Source organism: Chaetodon trifascialis, chromosome 12, assembly GCF_039877785.1.
Source record: "Chaetodon trifascialis isolate fChaTrf1 chromosome 12, fChaTrf1.hap1, whole genome shotgun sequence".
Lineage (NCBI taxonomy): Eukaryota > Metazoa > Chordata > Actinopteri > Chaetodontiformes > Chaetodontidae > Chaetodon > Chaetodon trifascialis.
The window spans coordinates 5,247,749-5,274,215 of NC_092067.1; the positions used below are offsets into that span (position 1 = coordinate 5,247,749).

Here is a 26,467-nt window from a genome sequence, read left to right on the forward strand (position 1 = left end):
ACTTTTGATCTGAAGACTTGGGTAATATTGTCCTGGATTACCTTTGGACAGAGCCAGGCTCTCTGTTTCTTCCTGTTTCCAGCCATTATGCTATGCTAAGCTAAGATAAGCTGGTGCTTCATATTTACCATACAGACATTATCAAAATAATTATCAATCTTCGCATTGTACTCCCTGCAATAGCAGTTAAGGCTATTCTCCAAAACATGGATGTGGAGCACTGCAGTGATGGATAACTAAGCACAAGTCAGTGTTATTAGTTACATTTTTACTTCATGGTAGAGAATTTTTACATGATGAAATCAACATGCGCTAAAAGTGTTTTCATTTCATTGCATTTGACATAAACACTAGGTTTTTTGATGCAGTCTTTTCATTTTAACGTCACAGACTTTATTTTGAAAGCACAAATACACCGGAAAATAAAAGTGTTCTGCTGCTAGCTTTATGCTGCCCTGTTATATGCAGTTGTGACGGGACTGCACAGCTGAATACCTGAGCTCGAGGTTCAAAGATAAAACGTCAACCTGTGCTTTCTGGCAGCAACCGCAGACACGTCGCCTGGGGGTTAACAGTAAAGTAAACTTCAATGTATTCATTTAACAGGACGTCACGTTAGATAGTGAGTTTCTTCATTTGTTTCATGTTTGTTAACCGATTTGAAAACATAACACAGCTTGACAGTTTTGCAAAATAACTAATGCTGTTTCCGGTGCGCCCCGATTTGATTGTAACGTTATAAGTTCAACTTTTATTTAGATCCTGTCTCTGTGTGGCCTGCTTTGTACTTTAATCACACCCCTTGTTTTGTGGATTTGCTTCCGCATTCGGTTTCCAACAATCCATTTAGCGCGTGCGTGCGTCAATGTACGTGTCATTATACATGTATATATATATTTAACCAGGTAAAAACCTCATTGAGATTAAAATCTCTTTTTCAAGAGTGACCTGGCCAAGAAGGCAGCCCAACAACATTATCAGAAAAAACAAATACAACAATATGAACAAACATAAAACAACTGTTAAACACAAGGGTACAGGCCAATAACGATAATCCAATAATAATAATAACAGCAATGAGAGGGGGTAATGTCTTGCAACATTGTGCTGTAGACTTCACGAGATATACCAATCGTGACATTTAAAGTACAGAAAAGCCCATTACCCCACCCCTCCCACTGGTGGCATTCATAATAGAACCTCTGTGGGTGTGTCCTCTCCTCAGGCATGGCTGTGTTTGGCAACTGCTTTGTGTTTCTGGAGCTGAAAGATTTGCACTTCAAGGAGAAGAAGAAGCTGAAGTCAGCAGTGACAAAGAATGGAGGCAGCATTTGCTTTGTGGTCAATAAGCAGGTCAGAGAGTGTGATCATTGTCAACTGTGGGTGGTCTTATGCTGATCTTCTATATTAAACTAAATGTCTTTGTCCAGTATGATGGAGATGCAGCTTGCATGATTATACTGTACATCCTGGTTTCCCTGCTTCTAGGGCCTATTACATATGTTCATGTTCATATGCAGTAACAGAAATCATGACTTGCTGTTTGATTTTGCCTACATTTCCCACAGTGCTCTCTGGTAGTGACCAGTGATGTGTCCAACCTGAGCTCCAACAGGCTGCGCAGCATCCATAAATACAAAACACCCGTAGTCGGAGTGGATTATGTGTACAGCTGTCTGGAGAGAGGAGCTCTTCTGCCTGTGGATGAATACGAGCTGGACCTTTACTCTTTCTCTGCTTTTTCACCTCCTCTTCTTCACTCCTCACAGCAGCAGATTCCACCGTCACATCAAGGTATTGTCCTTACAGGCAGTAAACACTGCTCACTGTTGCCATGTTCACACTTCTTTTTTATTTTATGTGGATATGACTCATGATGTGTTAACAGCAGAAACTCAAAGTAAACTCGCCAAAATTCAAAGAAGGACAGAAGGACATCACACTTCTGCCAATGCTGCCCCAACAATAATAATAATAAACTTTATTCATGGAGCACCTTTCATACATGAAGTTAAGCATAAAGTGCTTTACAACAGAAATCACATCATCGAGTGCTTCACATAAAAGAACAGAAAAGCAGGGCTAGAAAATGAATGTAAAGTAAGATGGAGTATAAGACTCAAGTGATGACAATAATAAAAATAAAATAAAACTAAGGATGAAAATAGAAACATCAAAGGTCTCCAAACTCTCTTATTCCTTTAATACATCAACGGTCAGCAATATGAGACTTAATAGGCGAGGGCTCCGAAAGTATTTCGCCTTGTGTGCCCCCTCTACCAGTAGGCGCCTCTGAAGCAAACAAGCATGAAAGAGTCTCCCAATTTCCCAACGGACACAGATTCACCAACAGTCTTGATTAACTAAAATGAGCCTTTTTTTAGCCCACGGCTGAGCGTCTTCCCACGGGTTTAACCTCATTGTGGGTATTGTCACTCTGAAGCTGCCCTGGAAAAACACCCTTCTTTGGTGCTGTGGCGGTTAAAATAAAAAAACACCAGAGTCTTTATTAAGGAAAGTGGATAACACCAGATAAAATAGGAGAAGATAGAGAATTAAATCAACCAACAAAGCAGTCAAAGCATCAAGTGCTTCACATAGAAGAGACAGAACATGAAGACAAAAACAGGATAATTGATGGAAAATAAGATGGAGTATAAAACCCAGTGGATAAGATAGGAAAAGGATGAAAATGAAGGCTGTGTATAACATAAGATGGAAAAAAGAAAAATAAAGTACATAGAATGAAAAAAAATCAAGCAGAATAATATTTTAAAAGAAGGGCAGCAGTACGTAAGTACAGTAAGTTTCAGGCTTTTTTCGCTAAAGTCAAAGCTAGTTAAAGGCTAAAATGAGAAGTTGAGTGTTTAGCTTTCTTAGCTGGCATCCCTGACAACGATAGGTGGTGTGTTCCAGAGCTTTGGGGAGCAATTGACAAAAGCTGCGTCCCCGAGGCACCAAACTGAAACTGTGGGAGGACCAGGCCTATGAAAATCAGAATTTGATTAACCCCTGCATTTGACCTGCTGGAGCCAGGCCTGAATATCTTTCACAGCATAGAATTGACAAGGGATAACCAGAGAAAGCTCTGCAGAAGCAACACAACAATAAATCAGCAGCGGAGTTGGAGATTCTTCCTTTGAAATAAGATGCAGATTTATTGCTTCCTGTTGGACAATTTGTATTGTTACTGCAGCAGTAAACAGAAGGTTCTTGAAGGTGAAGGCCACAGTGCCTCTAACCTCGAGCCGCAGTTTTGTAAATGTGCATTATTTGTTTTATGTATCAACTTTAAAATGTAATGATGGAGTGTGAAAAAACCTCAGTCATTCACTTTGGACTCCACCCAGCTCCAGTACAATGACTCACGACTCGTCTCAGCCGGCGTCTTTATTTGCACTTTGTACAGGCACAAGTGAGTTTGAGTGCGTCATTCATGTGTGTGTGTTCCATCCTGTGCTTTGCAGTGTCCAAAGAGAGCAAAGCAGTTCCTGAGCTGTCCACAGTGCCAGCCAAGCCTATGGACTCTGTCAGCGAGACTCAGAGGGCAGAGATTCCCGAGAGGAGCAGAAGCATCCTGGAACAGTTCAGGTGTGAAAAGCGGCCATGCTCATGTTAGCCTGCACATGCACTGCAGTGTGTTATATTAACACTGGCAGATTCGTGATGGAGGAGACAATGACGGTCAATAAAATTAATTGTGCAGGAGGTAAAAGTTCACAGTCATTTAGAATCGTAAATATGGCGTGATACGTTTCCATAGTTAGGATCAATGAGTGAGGCCTTGGCCAATCATTTGCAGCCTATTCCTGTATGTCACATGAGTGATAGTGTTTTATGCCCTTACTTCACACAATTTGAGACTCATTTGAGGAGAGTAACGCTTCTTGCTGATTTTCTCTGTCTCTCTTTGTTCATTCGCTGCTCCTTCAGTCAAAGACCGGCAGCTTTCACACACTCACAGGCAGGGCGTGCTGTGCAGGCAGGGGGTGCAGCCCACCGTAACAATAATTTCCATTCAAATCTCATCATTTTCTTCCTCCACATCTCAGTGTTCTCCATTCAAAGATGGTCACCCCACACACCTCTGGCAGAATAGCCGCTGCTCGCACACCTTTTTCACATGGTGGTGGAAAACACAGCAGAGTTAAAAACCAAGTCAGCCTTTAGTTCATAAACATTTGTTCAAAAAAAATAATGTCAGATGAAGTGATGATGAGAAAATGCAGCTGATGTTCCCTTTTTTTGTCAATTGTTAAATTTCACAGGATTTATACTGAAACTGATTCTGACCTTCCGACATATCCAGATAGTTTTCAAGTGGCCAAGTATTCAGTCTTGGAAAAGGTACTGCTGCAGTTTATTTCCTGCTTACTTCTTCTGTTATCCCACTAGTACTGTAATTACTGTAATTAATAATGTACATTTCTCTGTAGATAAACAGCAATGCTTGGTGTGTGCTGGAGCTGCAGAGTTTTAAAGGGGAGACAGGCTGGCAGTACCGTGTGGTCAGGTACTGGAAGGACGATATAGGATCCACGGTATGAAGTCTTAAGTATATCACTGTTGTACTGCATGTCAGCTCACAGCTGACCTTATTTGCTTGTTTGCCATTTGGCAACATAATAACGTTTGTGGGCTCGACAAACAAAAAGTCGTCTCTGCCACCATTGCAAACAGTTCTCTCCCTGTATATATCTGTCATATCTGTTAGTTTTAACTTCTTGCCTGTTCTTCCTTGTTGTTTGTACTGTTTATCTGTGTTTGTTGGAACAATTTACTGTTGACATAGTCAATTAAACAGATCTGCGTTTGTGCTCACAGAGGGCAGCAGTGAGGGATATGCTGGTGTTTCTGTCCACCTCAGAGGAAGCCCTGCAGGTGTACAAGGCCCTGAGAGAGACTCTGCAGACTACTGGTCTGCAGCTGAGGAGCAACATCCCTCCGCAGGCCCAGGGCCTGGGCTCTGCCCCCCTCCAGCAGGTCTCACACACTCACGACACATTACTTAAACAATTTACACATTTTCCTGACAGTTTTATCCAAAGCAAGAAAAATACAGCTGCAGGCATTGACTGTAAGGCATTGTGCATTCAGTAGTTTTTAGCATAGTTTCATCATTTTATCATCACATTGAGTGTTCATGTAGCTGCATTTTAAACACATTTAAACACACAGTAGCAGCGTGTGCCAAATCTTCTAAGAGTGCAATTCCTTTTCAACCGTGTTTTTTAGTTTGATTTTACAATCATTCATGCCCAGTCAGTGAATTCACAAAATTTCCTGTCCATATGACACATTAATAGAGCATATTTAGGGTGAAAAAATATGCATTATATTATATGATAGTAAGACCATAGTAATAAATACAACATCACAAATTATAATAATACATTACATCATCATCTTTAGGTTTACATGACTGTGATTAGGTATATTGATGTTGAACTACATAATTCATCCATCCATTTTCTATACCGCGTATCCCTTTCGGGGTTGCGGGGGGTGCTGGAGCCTATCCCAGCCGTCAATGGGCGAGAGGCGGGGTACACCCTGAGCCGGTCGCCAGTCGATCGCAGGGCTCAAGCACACAACCATTCACACTCACACCTAGGGGCAATTTTACAGTCACCAATTAACCTAATGAGCATGTTTTTGGTCTGTGGGAGGAAGCCGGAGTGCCCGGAGAAAACCCACGCATGCACGGGAAGAACATCACACAGAACTTCACACAGAAAGGCCCTGCCCAGGGAATCAAACCTGCAACCTTGTTGCTGTGAGGCACACGCACTACCTGCTGCGCCACCGTGCAGCCCGCACTACATAATGCTAACCGAAAATGCATCTCATACTAGATCCCTGACTTCATGATATACCAGAATGTCAGTGTCTCTGGGATGTGGGTCTTGCAATAAAACACATTAAACACACTACTTTTTATAGAAGGTTTGTTATGACAAAGGTTTTCTGATTCACATCAATAGCATCTTAGTAGGATTTTGAGCGAGACTTCATGTTATTGTGATACCTGAAGCTGTAGGAGTCCCCGCTGCTGTGCATTCGTGTAGCTGAATATAATGAGCTGATCAGTTGATTGACATGGGACTTGTTTGACTGGCAGCTGCTGCTGGAGGAGAAGCTGAACACAGGACACTTGTCACAGGAAGTGGGCGTATTTGTGGAGCTGCTGTGGACAGAGGCCCTGGGCTGCCTTCACAAAATCCTCAGTGTTTCAGTCAACAAGCTCAGCATCAATGATGTAAGTTTTTTTCTGTGGATTGTTCTGTTAAATGTCAGTCTGCTGTCAAACTACGTTCGCCTTTCAGAAGAGACAGTCTAATCATGAATCTGTTAGATTTCCACTTTCTCTCTATGCCTATGTAATGTCCACAAAACTTTACGTGTGTGTGTGTGCATAGGTGAGCAGGGCGGAGGGCTTGTTGCTTCAGGCTCACAAGAAACGTAAGGAAAAAAAAGATGCTGAGGTGGTGTCTCTCCTGTTAGAAGTTTACACTTTGCTGCCGCACAGGGAGATCGATTTAACTCTAAGCAGAGTCAAAATTATCTCTCAGAAACTGGACTTCTGTCAGGTAACACGCAACATGCACAAACAAATGGATACAAGCACAACACATATGCAGACATAAGCAACCAACACTTGTGTTTTATAAGGTCTTTCATGTACACACATGTTAGCTGCGTCCTTGGTTCATGCTAACACGCTGGAAAAGTGACTAAATTAAGCTGCAAATGGCAGTGAAACAGGTTTCATTGCCACTGCTATCGAAAATGATATGACCTAAGTTGTCTTATTTTGTTTTGAACAATCCTAATGTGTAGCATGGTAACACATTTCTGCTGTTTGACCACGAAGTGTCGATAGATCAATGCAAAAATCTGTGAGGCCCCACATACATTCTGAAATACATGCCATAACCTCACATCCATAAACCAAAGTCACCGCTATCCCCCGTGGATATCCAGGCTAACATGAACACCATCGTGTCTTGTCGTCAAGTTAATTCGAGACATTCTGAACGTGAGCGAGATGACTCTGGGAAGCCCCGTGCCTTCCTGTGTGGGGAAGTACCGCGCTCTGAGGTGCAGCATTGACACTGTTCCTCGCAGCAGCTCCGAGTTTCAGGCTGTGACCGCACTGCTGCAGCACAGGTAGTGTACCGCCTCTGAAACGCCTGGAGGACAGCCATTTGCAGTGCTTCTATACCCCATAACACTCATTTCTACTCATAAAACCTGTTTTATATTATCAAAAACGATGCAGACGATAGACAGAAATTGATGTATAACAGCTGAAAATAGTAAATCAACATTGAAGAGCGTTCAGCTTGGAATCTGTGGAATAGAAAGAAAGAAGTCTGACATGATGTTTTCACGTATTTTAACCTTCCTGCCAATGTTTCCATGCTGTGCAGCAAGGTGCAGGTCCAGCAGGTCCAACAGGTCCTGCGTGTGAACAGGGTCGTGGAGCTTCAAAACTTTAGGAGCGATCTCGGGAACATTAAGACCCTCCTCCATTCCTCCAGCCCCAGCAACTATGTGGGAATCCTGTCTCGGTAAGCCAGACTGTGTGCAGTAAGGGAATGCACCACCAGAGGAACATTGTATGTTCTCTTGATTTCATTTATTTAAAGCCTTTTATAGACTGACCTTTTTTTGGTGGCACGGTGGGACACTGTCAACACTGTCGCCTCACAGCTAGAAGGTCTCAGGTTCGATTCCCACCTGGGGCGCTTTGGACACTGAGGGCGTGTCCTCCACCATGCCTTCGGTGCCTGCTGCCCCTTATCTCGAGTAAAGGGGCCTTTCTGTGTGGAGTTTGCATGTTCACCCCTGTGTTGTGTGTGACAAATCAAGGGATGTCTTTCTTTCTTTCTTTCTTTCTTTCTTTCTTTCTTTCTTTCTTTCGTTCTTTCTTTCTTTCTTTCTTTCTTTCTTTCTTTCTTTCTTTCTAGACTGACCAGTTATTGGCTTTTCAGTTGTGAATAAATGCAGTTTTGTCAACATCAGCCAACAAATTCAAATATTCAAGCAGTAGCCCTCTTATGCCATTTGACACTAATGATGACACTGAATGTAGTTAAGAAATCTGTGATGGTCTTTTATTTCAAACTCAGAGTTTTCACTTTCTCTTTAGTGGTCTACTGCTGCCCCATGTTGGAGTGAGGCCTCATGAGATAAAGAGAACAGACTTCGGTGATCTTGGCAGTGGAATCTACTTTACTGATGCTGTTCGGTGAGTAAAAAATGTGAAATTGAGAAGGTGTCTTTTGACATTCAAAAATACTTCCACTAACATGAGACATGTGAGGTAACTTGTCCTTAAGTTGAATTACATATATAGAAAAAACATAGTCAAATTTAAAGGGAAATTAATTTTAAGAATGAGGGTGTTGCTGTAGCCTGCAGTCATTTCATCATTTGGGAACCCAGATGTCACTTTAGTAAGCTTGTCCTTCGTATTCCGTGCTGTCCACAGCACCAGTTTGAAATACTCCAGGCCCAGTGAAACAGACGGCTCCCGGCTGCTGCTGGTGTGTGACGTGGCGCTGGGACAGTGCAGGGACGTCCTGAGGAAAGACTGCACACTGAGCCGGGCTCCTAAGGGATACCACAGCATTCACGGAGTCCGCTGCACCCCCAACACTTTCTCATACTTTGAGGTAGGACTGTTTGCCTGTGAGTGTACAAAGAAAAGCCTGATCGCACATACCTCGAAATGAACTCTCCCTTATCTGATTTTCATCCTAATATATTTCTTTCATGATCTTAAATTTGTTTTGTAGTTCAGCAAAACAAATTTTATAAGCTGAGTGAAGTGATCTAAATTACTCATGACTGTGAAAAGTCTTTTGTGTGTAACTAAGTGTCCTCTGAGCACAGTGTTACGACTCAGCTCACTAGGGATAGTGAAGTAACAAAAAACAACCGGTGGAAGTGGTTGAAAAGAAGTTATTTATTCAAATCAAAGTATTCAAAATTGTTTTCAATCACAAAAGGCAAAAGGCCAAGACAACGAAAAGAGTGAGTGGATGCTTTTCAAACAAATGAAAATACCAAAAGAGAACTCTCCTAAAATGAGAGCTTAACTAATTATAACTAAAAGAGAACTCTTCAAAAAAAGAAAGAGTTTAAGCAATGCAAACCAAAAGAGAACTCTATAAGACTGAGAGTTTAACTAACTATAACTAAAAGAGAACTCTTCAAAAGGAAGAGGTTATAATAACCAAACGAGAACTCTCTAAAAATGAGAGCTACCTAAATCCCACACCAAACAAAATGGAAAAACAAAACCCTCCTAAATGAGGCCTACTATTTAAATGGGAACAAAACGAGAACCAAAATACAAGGGAGAAAAAGCACCCCTAAGCCTACTGAAGCTAACAAACCAAAAACTAAGTGTATGTACAAATCAGTCCCCGTCTAAACTTAGCTCAATTCGAGTCTGGTTGCCAACACAATACCAAAACACAATTCTGACAAATCTGTCACACACTAAGTGGATCTCTCCTGTGCCGAGGACTGGTCACCAAAGATGAGATCCTCTTCTGGAGGAGTCCTGTTTCCATACACATACACACGGGGCACAAGAATATGCACAAACACACACAAACACCCCTGAGAACAGTAGCAGCCATAACAACAGCAAGTGGTATCCCAAAAATACATAGTTGCACTTTAATTTGCTGTCAAACTCAGTGATGATACTTGACCGATTGCTCAAGTGGCAGTGTGCACACTGACATATTTCATTATATTTGTGCTCCAGGATGATGAGTATGTGGTGTACAGTCCTGATCAGGTGAAACTCAAGTATGTGGTTCAGTTTGGCATTCAGGGAGACCAAATGCAGGAGTTCAGTCCTGCCATCAACACCTCAGCTGAGCTGGCTCTGCCCTCTTCTGACCAAGGTTAGCACCAAACACCTGCAAAATACTTGAAATGTTTTGTCTGTCATTGTTCGGGGTAATGTGGTATAGAAGTAATGTGTGTGTGGCTGTGTGTGTGTGTGCGCACGCGCGTGTGCGTGTGTGCGTGTGGCTGTCTCTGTCCAGAGAGCAGCACACTCTGCTCTCCCTTGGTGGCAAAATGTAGATAAATATATTTATTCCGTGGCTTTTTATTGTGCATAAACCTTGTGTTTACGTATGTATTGTCAGAATAAATGGACTGGGAGCGTAAATAAACATTTCAGGTTGCTGTTAACACTGCTGAGACGTAGGCATGCAGGGAGCTGATGCAGACAGCTGCATAGATTAAAATGAGAGCGTATCTGTTGGAAAAACACATCTGATGAAGCTTGTCAGCAAAGTCCCCATCAAAGCACTGATAGGGTTAGCTAATGGTGCCATAGAGACCAGGTTTTGCCAAGGCTAGAAAAGAAAAAGCATTATTATTACAAACAGTTATATATATATATAATGCTACTCATACTTGGATTGGACTCACATAGAATCTACTATAGCATGAAGCATGAAAAATGAAGAACACAAATACACTTAAGTTAATAGACCATAGTCACTGTGAAGTGCGCTGAGATACAAAGTAGCAGTGGAATAGAATTTACTGTGTGTAAGGTCGTGTTTGAGTGTCACAATTGACCTTGTTTTTTTTTCAAGGTGTTGTGTTTTATCAGTGAGAATTACTTCAGTAGTACAGACTTCATTTTCATTTCATGAAATACTTGGCCATACATATTGTAGAGCTGATTTGTGACTTGTTGTCAGTCATAGTCTTTAGCATTGTAATTGCAGCACAAGCAAACAAGCATTTTATGGTTGTGTGTCTGTGTGTGCTTGTGTCTGTGCTTGTGTGTGTGCGCATGTGCATGTAGAGCTCATTTCGGAGGACATCGGGATTGAAAGCATTAAAAACCCTCCGGAGGACGTGACGGCTGGACTGTTGGACAGCTCTGGTCAGCAGCTCCCCCTGCAGGCCGTCCATGTGAAGTGCAAACTCATGGATCTACTCTCTCAGGTGAAAGAAACAGCTCATTCAGTTTTTTTCTTCATTTCTGTCTGTGATTACATTTCTGTGATCTGATTTGATTTCAACCTCCCAAAATGCATCAGACAACTGGATGTTAATCTTTACCGGGCTGCTGAGTTTACTGGCTCATACCTTCATTAAAGCGCTGACATCATATGCGTCTCATCATCACTGTTAAACTCTGTCCTCTCCTCTGTCCTCTTTCAGGTCATCATTTTCCAAAAATACACCAACCTGAGCTCTGCGCCCATTGAGGCAAAGTATGTCTTCCCACTGGCTGATTCTGCAGCAGTGTGTGGATTTGAGGCTTTCATCAATGGGAAACATGTGGTGGGACAGGTAACCAAACTCAACTTTTCTCATCCCAGATTTCTTCCTTTCACCTCCACTTAATGCATGTCTTTATTATCCTGTTTTTTAATTATTGGTTGGGGATTATATTATAAATGTCCTGTCTGCAAATAATAGAGATAATGCAAAAGTTCAAATTGGTATTAACCAGATTAACAAGTTGTCTTATGTCACATCAGATGTGCAGTACAGCAGGGATTCAGTAAGCATCTTTGTTTCTGGTCCACATTGTGAGCAAATGTGGGCAAGCTCAGTCATTGGATTCATTGTTAAGTGGTTGCATTATCCCAGGCAGCAAGCCTCACCCACCAGTAACTAACGTCATGGATTATTTGTTAAACCTTCTATTTTTGTGTCTGTTTGGGTCTCAGGTGAAGGAGAAAGAGGCAGCTCGAAAGGAGTACAAGCAGGCTATTGAGAAAGGCCATGGAGCCTACCTCATGGACCAAGATGCTCCCGTATGTCCACCCTCTGCTCTCAACCAAACACTCATCATGCTGAGTCAAGCTCTAAGTATAGCAATCTCTAATTCTGAAGTATTACACTGATGCATTTTCTACCAAAATATTTTATGTCCTCTTTTCACAACATGGCATTAATGTCATCCGATCTTTAAATCAATGCAAGAAGTATAGAGTTGTGAAGTGGGAACTGCTGGTTCCAGAAATGTTCTGTATTCCCATTTCAATTTCTTCTTTCAACAGTATCCTCAGTGTTGAGTGACATAGACACAGAATTCTCCTGGATAATGTAACATATAGGTTTAACCATGGGGAAGAATCCAGTCAGAGGTGCGAATCAGAGCAGCAGCCAATTTAAAACCCTTGTTGCAGTTGTGAACAAAACGTTGTTGAATCCATTTAAAGTTGGCCCAACAATTACAGCTGAACTGATTTAAAGTGCAGATGATAAGTTTTCTCAACAGCAGAGACTTTAGCTTCCACTCCAAGCCATGGAAGAGCTCCAGCTGTGCGTCACATCGTGTTGTCTATGGGAAAATGAATTGGACTTTTACTTCCAGAACCAGTGGCACCCAAATAGCTCTTCCTGCTGTGCAGCTTTATTTGGACAGTGGTTGTGATGTGATGTGATTTCTGTGCTTTCTGCAGGATGTGTTCACCATCAGTGTGGGCAATCTGCCTCCCAGTGCGACCGTCCTCATTAAAGTTACCTTTGTGTCTGAGCTGATCATCAGGGATGGGAGTATTCTCTTCTCCCTGCCTGGGAGTGTGGCTCCCTGGCAGGAGAGTGCAGCTCTCAACCAGACAACACAAGTAAGGAGGCCTGACAAAAACTAAAAAAAAAATAAAATAAAAATCCCACTTCAAAGTGTTGCTTCTTATTCTGCAGGCTGTCACCAGTGTGGAAACTGGCAAAAAAGTCCTTCAAGGAGAAAACAATCCGAGGACACAGTCTGCTGTTCTACAGTGTATACATGCACCTGCATCATTTTGATTTATTTCATTATTCCTCTTGATTTTTGGTGCATGTTATGCATGTGTTTTTTAGTTACAAAGCAATAAAATGTTTGAGATAGCAACACGTATCAAACATAGCAGTGCAGTGTTTGGTCTTCAGTTTTACTTGTTTGCCTTCATTAAGCAATCTTGTGCATGAACCATGCGTCACAGGAGAAATTAAAAACTGGGGCCAAGTGTGGCTGTTTTTGTTTATGTATTTATTTTGCATGGAGTTCAGAGGAAAGACAAGCACACTGGATCTCATAGTATGTGACAGGCTCTGCACTGAGAATGAAGTGACTGCTGAGGTTTTGCCTGTGTTTTCCATTGTCACAGGTCAGTGTGAAGAAGGTGTGTGTGACTGATGAAGAGTCAAGCACAAGGTCAGCGATATTATGTGTTTTGGCTCTCTCCTGAAATCTGGCTCCAACTTTAGTGCTGAAGTTCAGTGATGTAGTGTGGTAAAGCAGTGGAGCTGCATAAACAGTTAATCGACCACAATGTTGTCAGCAAATCATTTCTCATTTATCGAGCGAAACATTTATGTGTGCCCTTCCCTAGTTTGTCTTTTCTGAAGCACACTCAGATGTGTGCTGCTGGACACTGTGACAGTGTGTTATTGCTTTCCCTCAGAGAGTTCACCCTGGACATGTCAATTGAGATGCCTCATGAGATCACCAGCCTGCTGTGCATCACTCATGAAATCAAGATGAAGGTAATTTGGGTGTTTTTACGGTCACATTAGTCACGTTGTAATGATGCAGAAACATGGTTGTCAGTCATGTCCTCCGCCTCACGGGTTCCTTCAGGTCAATAGGCTTTGAAATCGAGCAGAAATGTTGATGTGGAATATTCTGAATGCATGAATGTTCAATATAATCTTGCAATGAATTATTTTTCATGTCAAAACACTGAAGAGCTGCTTGTTCATCTTCAATAGAATTTGCCTGCTTTTCTGTGTTTTATTGTGTCGGATGTTTTTAAATAATTTGTATTTAGGGTTATGTGAGTGGGCAGCACGGTGGCGCAGCAGGTAGTGTGCGTGCATAGTGCCTCACAGCAAGAAGATTGCTGGTTAGATCCCCGGGCGGGGCCTTTCTGTGCAAAGTTTGCATGTTCTTCTTCTTCTGCATGCGTGGGTTCTCTCCGGGTACTCTGGCTTCCTCCCATCCATCCATTTTCTATACCGAGTATCACTTTCAGGGTTGTGGGGGGTGCTGGAACCTATCCCAGCCGTCAACGGCCGAGAGGTGGGGTACACCCTGGACCGGTCGCCAGTCGATCGCAGGGCACAAACACACAACCATTCACACTCACACCTAGGGGCAATTTTACAGTCACCAATTAACCTAATGAGCATGTTTTTGGTCTGTGGGAGGAACATGCAAACTTCACACAGAAAGGCCTGACCCGGGAATCGAACCAGCAACTTTGTTGCTGTGAGGCATGCGCTATACCTGCTGCACCACTGTGCAGCCCTCTGGCTTGGGATAGGCTCCAGCCCCCCTGCAACCCCGAAAGGGATAGGCGGTATAGAAAATGGATGGATGGATGGTTATGTGTTCTCATGATGCACATTTGTCATCATGTTTGATGTCATCAAAACTGTGTTTGATAGTTTAATCAGTAAAAAAAAGGCACTTATTACTCATGAACTCAGTCCATTTCCTCTTTTTTACTCTGTTTTCTTCTCTGTGTGTGATTGTGTAGAAAACAGACTGTAAGGCGGTGGTGAGCGTGTTGCCAGGGCAGGTCATGGGTCCAGAAGGTTTCCAGCTGTCAGTCACTCTGTCTGAGCTCCACCAGCCCAGGATGTGGGTGGAGAAACACCCTGACAAAGACAGCCAGGTCCGTCTGTCTGCCTCCTGTCTGTCTCTCACTCTGTGTTACGTTTCTTTAACCATCTCGCTTTCTCCTCCAGGCCTGCATGTTGGTTTTCTATCCAGACTTTGACGTCAGCTCCGGGTCAGCATCCGATGAAGTCATTCTGTTGCTGGACACATCTGAGTCCATGAAGGGAGAGTCTCTCCAGATGGCCCAGAGAATCGCCCTTCAGGTCCTCAGATCCCTCGACCACAACCTCAGACTCAATGTCATTTTGTTTGGCACAGGTCAGTTTTGTCCTTTTTAAGTTTGTGTGCATGTAGTTATAAAATCTACATACAGATGAGTTGGAAAGGTTTTTGAACTGGAAGATAAAACTGAAACTGATGACAGATAGTGGAAGGAATTATTCTGACTACATAAAATGCTGAAAATCCTCAGAGCATGATGGAATAAAACTTGTGTTTCAGAGTGTTTCAGCACTTCATCTCACATTATCTGAGTGTCATATACAACTTGAGATGTGAACATTATTCCCACCAGAACAACAGCACTATATCTGGAGACTTTTTGCCATGTGAAGTCCCCATTTATGAAAGGGTCCTGAGTTTGAACCTGCTCAGTCATCATCATCTTCCCAAATATTTAGTGAGAGTAACTGATGACTCCAGTGGTCAGTTGTCATTTTCCTGACTGTTGCTGTGTTTTTGTCTGTCAGATCACTCAGAAGCTTTCCTGACAGCACAGCCGCTTGTTGAAGTGTGTCAGGCAGCTGAGAGCTTCATCAAGGTGAGTTATGACTGGCACAATCTTTCACACTGTTATTCAGCCTGGACGCCATTGCTCTAAGGATTATTGAATGGTTTTGCTTCTGAGCTTTGACTTCTAGCAAGGTTTTGTTTAACAGCTATATAATGTCTTGTATCAGACTTTGGTTAATTTTGCTGCACTATCCAGTTGTCAGTACATTTCATCATCATATGATAACAAACAGGAAACACCTGTGATGACATTGGCTGGACTAGTCAATGTAAGATGAATTTCTTTCGTCATTTGCAAACAAGCTGTTTACCAACAACGGGTTAACAAAGTGTTTCTGAGTCCATGCAGTAATCTCCTTCATACAGTCATGTGTTCACAAAGCAGTGAACCTCTCTCCATCCTCGCTTGTGAACGACTGAGTCTTTCCAGGATGCCCCTTTCATAGCCAGTCATGATACTATCACCTGTTACCAATCAATCTGTTTACCTGTGGAACGATCCAAACAGGTGTTTTTGGAGCATTCCACATCTTTCCCAGTCTTTAGTTGCTCCTGTGCCAACTTGTTTGAAACGTGTTGCTGCATCAAATTCAGAGTAAGCAGATATTTACAAAAATCACTCAAGCTGATGAGCTCAAACATTAAATATACTGTCTTTGTCCTGTTTTTAAGCAACTTATGACATTCTGTTTTATTTCTGTTTTTCACAGCATCCCAGTGTTTTTGGAATTAGGATTATACAACACACAGAAAAACGATATTTTAGATTTATTGTAGAATTTGTTATTGAATTCACAGTGCGTGCTGGAAGGGTTTTAGTTAATTTGTAATTTTTTTTAAAGAAATACTGTTATAGTACAGTAATAGCAAAAGAAATACAGGCGACGACAAAGAATCTTGTGTCTTTGTTTGTTTTTGTGTCCACATTCAGCCTGTGCAGATTCATTATTCTATTGCTGCATTCATGCAATGTCAGCAGAATGGGAAGAACAAGGAAAACAGCCCTTGACTGGAGAGTGTTGCCACGCTTGTCCACAGTGATGTTAGCCCCAGTGCAGAGAAATAACTTCACTGCTTTTGCTGTGTTGTGTAGTTGTAGCAGTTTGGTACCAAGTGAAACTAGATACAAATCAACAGTGTACAGCTCCTATGAAGTTAGCTGAATCGACTGCATTGGCATTAACGTTTGATTTTAGTTCAATGTAACTGCCAACATTGATGCATTTGCGGCCAGTCTTTTTACCAAGACTATCATCTGTTATCATCTGTTTCAGGCATTTGCAATACATCTGATTCAGAATTACAATTCAGAGGCTAACGTGAACCATTTTTCCTACTTGGCAGCTCGTGATTTCAGTTTAAACAATCTGGCTCTGCTCCTCTCCATCCTATCAGCGCTTCTCTCCAGTAGGGGGCAGCACTGAGCTGTGGCGGCCCCTGCGAGCTCTTAGCCTGCTGCCTCCCTCTCGCGGTGTCAGGAACATGCTGCTGCTGTCGGACGGCCACATCCAGAACGCAGATCTGACCTTGCAGCTGCTCAGAGACAACGCTCAACACAGTCGCCTCTTCACCTGCGGCCTCAGGTCTGAATGAGTCGAGGGGTCACAGGTCACGGGGGTGTGAGGATACTGACTTTTGATTTTGTCAGCTACACTCATGAGTTTGCTTTAAAGTCCATATCAGCCCATAGCCCCAGATCATGAAGACGTCCCGTGAACTTATTGTTTATGTTGACGGGTACTGTGACAGACATTGTCAGCAGTCAGACAGATGGGTTTAAACTCTCTGACAGATTTTCATATATAGTTTTTGCTACAGTGCTTATTTTTGATTATTATTATTGTTGTTTTTTTGTTCTTTTAGCCTGACAGCCAATCGGCACATGCTGAGAGCCCTGGCCCAGGCAGGGGGTGGAGCCTTTGAATTCTTTGACACCAAAGCCAAACACAGTTGGGCCGAAAAGGTGAGACTGACTTTTAATCAGCCACAGATAATTGTGTAGTATGTTCAGGTTTAATCATTCTGCTGTTGATTATTCTGTGACAGGAGTAAAAAACAGTCACTGACAATTGGCATTGGTGCTCTACCTTCAGACAAAGTGCTTTCAGTGCCGTTACAGTGAGAAAACTTTAAAAATACCTGATATGTCATCATTCATGTCATACTGGACACATGCAGATTGACCCTGAGAGATATACTGGTTAAATTCATCCAGCAAGACTCAAGACTAGACATGATTTCCAAAGATCTTTCTGATCCTAATGCATTTAAGATGTCCTAAAATGTGACACAATCACACGCTCACATAGAAAGAACTAACCTTGATTCATGTGTTCACCCTTTGATCTGTCTGGTTTGGCTGCAGGTGGCGTGTCAGGTGAAGCGTATGGCCTCTCCTGGCTGCAGTTCAGTGTCAGTAAAGTGGCAGCAGTTCAATCCTACAGGCCCCTCTCCTGTGCAAGCCCCCCAGCAGATCCCTGCTTTGTTTAATGACTGCCACACCCTGGTTTACGGCTTTGTGCCACACTGCACTCAGGTACGCACTTATGTACAGTATAGGCCAAATGTTTGGACACACCTTCTCATTCAATGCGTTTTCTTTATTTTCATGACTTTTTACATTGTAGATTCTCACTGAAGGCATCAAAACTATTAATGAACACATGTGGAGTTATGTACTTAACAAAAAAAGGTGAAATAACTAAAAACATGTTTTATATTCTAGTTTCTTCAAAATAGCCACCCTTTGCTCTGATTACTGCTTTGCATACTCTTGGCATTCTCTCGATGAGCTTCAAGAGGTAGTCACCTGAAATGGTTTTCACTTCACAGGTGTGCCTTATCAGGGTTAATTAATGGAATTTCTTGCTTTATTAATGGGGTTGGGACCATCAGTTGTGTTGTGCAGAAGTCAGGTTAATACACAGCCGACAGCCCTATTGGACAACTGTTAAAATTCATATTATGGCAAGAACCAATCAGCTAACTAAAGAAAAACGAGTGGCCATCATTACTTTAAGAAATGAAGGTCAGTCAGTCCGGAAAATTGCATAAACTTTAGATGTGTCCCCAAGTGGAGTCGCAAAAACCATCAAGCGCTACAACGAAACTGGCACACATGAGGACCAACCCAGGAAAGGAAGACCAAGAGTCACCTCTGCTTCTGAGGATAAGTTCATCTGAGTCACCAGCCTCAGAAATCGCCAGTTAACAGCAGCTCAGATCAGAGACCAGATGAATGCCACACAGAGTTCTAGCAGCAGACCCATCTTTAGAACAACTGTTAAGAGGAGACTGCGCAAATCAGGCCTTCAAGATTCAAGATTCAAGATTCAAGAAGCTTTATTTATCCCGAGGGAAATTGCTGTGCAGCGGTTGCGATACAAAGTGTAGAAGTAGTAAGAGGATATACAAAACACACAACTAAATGCAACAAAGTGCAAGGCACAATTAGAATAATATAGCATGAATAAGGTGAAGAATAACGGAGTAACTAAACACACTAAAATGCAACACTGAATGCAACAAAAGACAGTTAACGTAGGTATATATAATATATAACAATACGCACTGCGACAGTAGTTGCATGAATTGAAATATAAACTGAAATATGAGAATTGAATATAAATGAAATATAACAAGTACAGTCTAAAATAACAAGTACAGTCTAAATACAGTAGATAGCTGCTAGGAAACCACTGCTAAGGAGAGGCAACAAGCAGAAGAGATTTGTTTGGGCCAAGAAACACAAGGAATGGATATTAGACCAGTGGAAATCTGTGCTTTGGTCTGATGAGTCCAAATTTGAGATCTTTGGTTCCAACCGCCGTGTCTTTGTGAGACGCAGAAAAGGTGAACGGATGGATTCGAGGAGGTGTGATGGTGTGGGGGTGTTTGCTGGTCACACTTTTGAGGATCTATTCAAAATTGAAGGCACACTGAACCAGCATGGCTATCACAGCATCCTGCAGGGACATGCCATCCCATCCGGTCTGCGTTTAGTTGGACGATCATTTATTTTTCAACAGGACAATGACCCCAAACACACCTCCAGGCTGTGTAAGGGCTATTTGACCAAGAAGGAGAGTGATGGAGTGCTGCAGCAGATGACCTGGCCTCCACAGTCACCGGACCTGAACCCACTCGAGATGGTTTGGGGTGAGCTGGACCGCAGAGTGAAGGCAAAGGTGCCAACAAGTCCTAAACACCTCTGGGAACTCCTTCAAGACTGTTGGAAAACCATTTCAGGTGACTACCTCTTGAAGCTCATCGAGAGAATGCCAAGAGTGTGCAAAGCAGTAATCAGAGCAAAGGGTGGCTATTTTGAAGAAACTAGAATATAAAACATGTTTTCAGTTAATTCACCTTTTTTTGTTAAGTACGTAACTCCACATGTGTGTCATTCATAGTTTTGATGCCTTCAGTGAGAATCTACAATGTAAATAGTCATGAAAATAAAGAAAACGCATTGAATGAGGAGGTGTGTCCGAACTTTTGGCCTGTACTGTATATGTATATTTTTATGGGTTTTTTTTAAGTGTGTGCATTATTCTGAATCTCAGTTCCAACTGTTGAAAAAAATGACCATCACAATCTCCAAGAGCCCGAGGTGACATCTTCAGATTGCTAGTTTTCTTTGACCAGTAGTCAAAGACATAATAATATTTCATCTACAATGATATAAAACCCAGTAAAACAGCAAATCCTCATATTTAAGAAGCAATAAACCGGCAAATATTTGGCATTTTTCTTCAATAAATGACTCAAATGACACCACAGGCCACCCTTCTGGGAAATCTGAGCGGTCAGGAGCTCCAGACCATGGTGTCAACCAGTGAGCTGCAGAAGACCAAGGGCACAGTAAGAACTCATACAGTGCATTCACACCCAACGATCTCAACAGAACCTGCTGTATATGTTCAATGCCAGTGGACGGATCTCTTAACTGAAAAACATGATACTCTTACTGTAGCACTGTCTCACACAACGCACGCACGCGCACCACAACTCACTTGCTCTGCAGATGCTGATGCAGGTAAATTGTGACTGTCATGATGATGAGGATGATGAGGCGCTGATTATGATGCATTTTGATGCGTGTGTCCAGTTTCTTCACAAGCTCACAGCAAGAGCCCTCATCAGGGATTACGAAGACGGAAGCCTGGACAGCGATGAAGCTAAGCATGAGGTGAGTGCGACCAAAAGCAAGCCACCTCAGTATAGATGTCCAGCCTGAGCTCCACGTGTTTAACTTGGCTTTCTGCTTTCTCCAGGGGAAGAAAGTGGAGTTGAAGCGCTTCATAATCGAGCTAAGCAAAGAATTCTCCATCCTGTCTCAGTTCACCAGCTTTGTGGCCATCGAGGAAAGGGTTTGTGCAATTTTCAGCCTTTTTCACATTAATATTATTTGTATTCCATTCTGGTGGCTGCTCACCCAATTACCTTACCGGATGTGAAGATTTTGTAACATCAAATTTTTTGTCTCCCAACCAAACCAAACAGAAGTCATCTACTTTGTTTTAGGATTCAGAACAAACTGAGGGCTTCACAGACATCCCCAAGTTAATCGTAGAGGAAGATGTGGACTTCCTCCCCTATATCAGCTGGATTTCTCCACAACATGGTGGAGATGAAGAGGGTAGAGAATGTGGCCTTTACTCGGTAAACGCTGTTTGTAGTGGGATCAGGGGAAGGAAAGAGCAAATTAGTTTGTTGTGATTTAAGTGCCACTTATATTTGTTGCATTTGTCTCTCTGATGTGTGTGTGTGTGTGTGTGTGTGTCTCTCTCTCTCTCTCTCTCTCTCTCTCTGACAGGATTCTTCTGAGGAAGTGGAGGCAGAACTTTTGGAAGAAGACGAAGGAGATCTGTGCATGGAAGAGAGATCAATCTCTCCACATTATTCACCCACGGTTAGTCCCTTCAAACACAAACTGACGCTGCACCTTTGCTATGTTGGAGGACTAACAATGCATTTTTAGATAAAGATGCTATTACACGCAATAGCTCAGCATATCCTAATTTAGCAACGCTTGTGTGGTATCAGTGCAGAGCAATGCACACTGTTCCATTCATTTGCTGTGGTAAGTTCATGCTGATACACATTCACCCTTGAGACAAACTTTGTTCTTCCTTCATGTTCTTCACAAAGATTTGAATGTGACAGCAGACACAGGCCAACGCAGTTTAGCAGTTCAAAAACAGTTTCTGACTCCTGTTTCTGTTTTCTTTGTCTCCTAAATTTTGCAGAGCGCCTCATACTCCTCTGAAGACCTTTGTCTCGCAGACGACACCGATATGAACCTCAAGGATGTTTGCCATGCTCCTCTTTCTGCTCCCTCTCCTCCTCTGCTTGTTCTTTCAGAGTGCTCATTTGCAATTCCTCCACCTGCATCTCCTCCGCCTGTTACTCATCTTCCAGCACGCTCATCTATTCCTCCTCCTCCCCCTCCTCCTCCTTTCATTCATGGTAAAGGAGTCTCATTTGTGCCTCCTCCCCTTCCTCCAGGCCTCCCTTACCTTGCCTCTCCAGCTCCTCCACCTCCTGCACCTGTCACTCATCTTCCAGCACTCTCAGTTGGTCCTCCTCCTCCCCCTCCTCCTTGTGGAGCTCATGTACGTACCGGTCAGCCTCTCCATGATGCCACTCCTCTTCTAGCCACTCACTCAGTGGAAAAAGACAGAAGTTCTCAAATAGAACGTGACTCTGCAAGTCCTGGTAGTGGTTTTTGGGATGAGATTGAGTTCCAAGCAGGACATTTTTCAGGGAACAAGAAGAGGAAGATGGTATCAATTCCACGATTATCTCTGGAGTCTTCATCAAGAGTTCATCAAGCCATCAAGTGAGTCCCAAAACAGTCCTACATATTTTTCTTCAAGTTAAAAAACCCTGATAATAATTCTTGTAAGTCAATCGATGTTGCCCAAATGCTTTTACATGGTTGTGAGCTTTTGGTTGACAAAATGAAAATAGACTAAATCATCTGTATGTTGACTGATGAGTGGACCCAAAGTTATTTGTGAATGTGCCTAAATGCATGTGGAAGGAAGGGAAAGTTAGCAGAAGTGTGTGTTTTTGTCTACGTTTAGACTGTATGCATGTTGACTGACAGTGGCCTGCTGGGATCATGTTGTTTCAGATCAGCAGATCCTGAAGTCTTGAAGCTCAGGTGGACAAAGATCTTCCAGATGCAGCATTCAGTAAGATATGATAGAATTTCCTAGGCCTAGCAATTCCAGGGCCCTGTTATTGTGTATGCTGCTTACTCGTGCACCCACATTAAGCCTTTGCTTTTCCTGCCAGCATGTTGTCCCTGTTGTTCTCTTGGACCAGCAGCTGTGACAAAGGAACCTTTTCTTAGCACGCAGTGTTGTGAGTGAGTGAAGAGTTTCAGTTCAGCGTGCATCTGTGAGCAGGTGCTTTGTGTCAGTTTTAGTCTTTCTGTAAAGTTCTGACATAGGTTGGAAGTTTATTTGTATGCATTTTCATGACATTGCATCCATTTTGGAGATGCTTTCGTCTCGTCTTGATTCTTGACTTTTCTGAGAAAGAATCGTTTAGCCATCCTTGACTATAACCACGCTTGCTCATACTGGCATTCCTTGGGGATGTGGGACATCAATGCTTAGGTCGCATAAGTCCTGACTGCTTTGCATAGGAAATGGAAAAATTGAAAAATGTGTCTGTGTGTTTCAGGAGGGCTTCTGGGAGTTAACCACAGAGCTTGGAGACTTCATAAATATTGATGTGGATCTCTTTGCCAATGTGTTCCTGAAAAACAAGGGCATCCATTCTCTAGGTGAAAACTCTCAACCCGTTAGAGGGAAAACAGCTTCATGGCTTTGTTATTTCAGATCATTTTGGACCAATACTAGCATATTTCTGTGACTGTAAGTCTGGGATTATACAGCAGAGACAGAAACATTCACATCACTGTTTTAAGTAAATGTACCATCATGTAAAATTATTCCATTACAAGTTAAATGTCACAAATACAAATATAATATGTTCTCTATGACATTCTGTAATCATGACAACAGTATTTAAATGGGTAAATTGCCAAAGACCAGCTCAGTCCAAATGCTGTTACTGTTATACTGTTTGGGAGATTGGACAACATCATATTGAATCTTCAGGTGAAAATTTGTTATCTCTATTTCTGAAGATTTTCATGTTTTTACATCATGAAGATGAGCTGAAAGATGACAGTGCAGCTCTAAAAGTTGAGAAAATGATCAAACCTCTTTTCCTGCCTAAACTGTCAAAACCTTGCCATTCATAGCTACAACAAGGCTGGTTTTTTTTGTTTGTTTTGTTTTGTTTTTCTAAAAACAAATGTAAAATCATCAAAGTAAGAGGCTGCTAGAGCCTTCATCAGTTAGTGCTCCAAGTGTCCAAAAATATTTTAGCCACAGCTGCAGCATGTCTCTGAATCCTGGTGACTTTGATGATCCACAGACTTTTCAAATGCCAGCAGCAGGTTGATGCGTTTGTGTTTGTTACCGATATCTTCACAACTATTAGACGGACGGACCCCATTTTGACGCTGCCGTACATGTTGTCTTCATAATAACTTTGATCCCCTGCATGTGCATGTGTGTGTGTGTGTGTGTGCATGTGTGTGGTGTAGGTGTGAAAGCCCATGCCGACATCCTGAAGCTGCTGGCAACTCTTCTGGTTCTGCAGCTGATGAGGGCGGAGGAACTGGAGGAAGGCAAACTGCTCCGCACCCTCTTCTGCCTGGACGACTCCTCTCAGCCCAGGTCTGTCCAAAACCAGACCAAACAGCCCGCAGATAGTGTATTCACTTTTTCAGCATCTGTGAAATCAGCTGTGGCAAATGCTGCAACCACAATATATCTTCAAAAGCAGGGCATGTAAAACAAGCATTACCCTAACCCTAAATCAACAAGCATGATGCTGTATGTTTCTTAGCCTTACTTACTTACTTAGTTAATTTTTTCTCAGCCATACTCACATGATGTTAAATTAGAATCACAGAAGATATAAAGTTATTTAAAAACACAAGGTGTATATACACACACACACATGCATATATATATACATATACACACACACACACACACACACACACACACACACACACACACACACACACACACACACACACACACACACGTATTCAGATTCAGAGTTCCTTTATTGATCCCCGAGGGGAAATAGTTTTTTGTAGCAGTATAGATAAGAATAAAATTAGAAAGAAAGAACGAGAAGGAATAGATAGATAGATAGATAGATAGATAGATAGATAGATAGATAGATAGATAGATAGATAGATAGATAGATAGATAGATAGATAGATAGATAGATAGATAGAATGTACAGCAATAAAAAAAAATTTATACATATACTGAGCAATTGGATGTGCAAAAATAAAGTAGGAAATATATTTTAGAATTACTATATATATATATACTGAATATTGAATGTGCAAAATTGAATTAGATTGATTGATTGAATTTGGAAAATATACATCAGAACAGAATAAATATAGATACACACACACACACACACACACACACACACACACACATATATATACACACACACACACACACACACATATATATATACACATACATACACACACACACACACACACACACATACATATATATATAATAATCTGCATCAGGAAACAAGCTATACAATTATTAACATTATGTATTCAGACTGATTTAAGCTCTTTCTCTCAGCTGTGGAAGTTTCAGAATGTAAACACTGCTGTCACTGTTCCTAGAGTGGCTTAGCTCTCACAGTAACAGCTACCTCATTCTTCCAGGCCTGAGCGGTGGGAGGAAGTGAAGAGAGCAGTGGACTGGGTTTGCTGGGCCGACCGGCAGTACCCATGTGTCTACAGCCGGCTGGAGTTTGGTTTGAGCTGGGAATCCTCCACCCGTCAGCTGCTGGGATATGAAGTCCTCCCTCCCTACTCACCTCTCAGTGGTCTTAACCTGCAGAGGACTGCTGCCCCTTTACTGGTCCACTGAGCAGGCCAACATGACTGAGGGAGCATGAAGAGAAGATAGAGGAAGAGAAATCAGACCTGTTCGCCTTTTAGAGGACATGACCTTTTAGAGTTATCTTTACATATATGCACTCTTTTTTTGTCTTCTGTAACGCACTTTGAACTGTGTCTGTCTGTGTGATTTCCCAGACTTTGCACAGATGAGGAACACGGTTCCCTTAATCAGGTAAATACAGAATAAATACAGAACGGAGACAGTTTTTAGTTAATTTAGAGGACACACATCATGTTGAATCCACACATCTCTCTCTGTCTCTGTCACTGCATATTTAACATTTAGCGCAAGATGTGTTAACCACAAGGAATGACTAACACTTACATTAATACATCTGCGTGTATACGCCTTTCAAGTAAGATGTAGCGAGCACAACCAAAGGCTTTTTTGACAGAATTATAGGTTTGCTGCACACAAGGTGTTTCAAACATTAGATAGGAAAACAAGAAAAATACCTGGAAAACATTGTGTGTGCAGGAGATGTGCGTTGACAAGATTAAGCTGAAGATTTCTCTTGACGCTGCTTTAGTTTTTCAACTGTTAACTTGTATGTTTATAATCAGCGGATCACAGAGAATTTGATCCATTACTTTGGTGATCAGTGGCTTCTTTGTTGTTCTTTGTTATGGTGGGAGTTGATATTATCTTCCTGTGTGTGCATGCGTGTGTGTGTGTGTGTGTGTAATCGTGAATTCTGAATGTTTCCCCGGGTGCCTTAATATGTGCTCTTGTGTTTATCATCATATTAAAATCATTCTGCAGGAAACCTCTATTGTCTTTCGCCTCCTGTCCACACAGCAGCCCTGCAGCAGGTGCACAGTTTAGGGCTCAAAGAGATGCTGCTTCAAAGATGAGCTCCCTTTTCTCTCCACTGTCGTGCTGTCAAACCTGTCAAAACAGCATCTTTACACTGTCAGTAAACTGTTGATATTATTATATCTCACTGGTCGGTAAGTTGATGTCTCTCTGTTTGATGAATTCGATTCGAAGCTTCCCAACATTCAAACCAGGTGTGAGATAT

General features: G+C 42.1%; 1 protein-coding gene across 1 annotated transcript; it reads left to right on the forward strand.

Annotated features, from left to right (window-relative positions):
• Positions 1 to 464: 464 nt before the first annotated feature.
• On the forward strand, positions 465 to 26,208 carry parp4 (poly (ADP-ribose) polymerase family, member 4). Its single transcript, XM_070976522.1, has 36 exons — positions 465 to 622; positions 1,226 to 1,353; positions 1,569 to 1,794; positions 3,468 to 3,591; positions 4,269 to 4,347; positions 4,437 to 4,541; positions 4,825 to 4,983; positions 6,122 to 6,259; positions 6,420 to 6,590; positions 7,019 to 7,170; positions 7,434 to 7,574; positions 8,156 to 8,254; positions 8,498 to 8,681; positions 9,788 to 9,929; positions 10,853 to 10,995; positions 11,215 to 11,346; positions 11,730 to 11,816; positions 12,468 to 12,632; positions 13,155 to 13,201; positions 13,452 to 13,533; positions 14,529 to 14,666; positions 14,740 to 14,929; positions 15,361 to 15,431; positions 16,799 to 16,986; positions 17,267 to 17,366; positions 17,769 to 17,939; positions 20,183 to 20,263; positions 20,511 to 20,591; positions 20,677 to 20,772; positions 20,927 to 21,064; positions 21,219 to 21,314; positions 21,652 to 22,244; positions 22,542 to 22,602; positions 23,099 to 23,201; positions 24,033 to 24,165; positions 25,206 to 26,208. The coding sequence occupies exons 2-36, from the start codon at positions 1,228 to 1,230 to the stop codon at positions 25,411 to 25,413; spliced, it is 4,950 nt and encodes a 1,649-aa protein (XP_070832623.1). The 5' UTR covers positions 465 to 622; positions 1,226 to 1,227; the 3' UTR covers positions 25,414 to 26,208.
• The last annotated feature ends 259 nt before the right edge of the window (positions 26,209 to 26,467 follow it).

Excerpts from the sequence above, each read along its gene's own strand:
- parp4 (XM_070976522.1), top strand. The coding sequence starts at position 1,228 with ATGGCTGTGTTTGGCAACTGCTTTGTGTTTCTGGAGCTGAAAGATTTG. Across the intron at positions 6,260-6,419 it reads ACAAGCTCAGCATCAATGAT|GTGAGCAGGGCGGAGGGCTT; the intron begins GTAAGTTTTTTT and ends GTGTGTGCATAG. Across the intron at positions 11,817-12,467 it reads TCATGGACCAAGATGCTCCC|GATGTGTTCACCATCAGTGT; the intron begins GTATGTCCACCC and ends TGCTTTCTGCAG.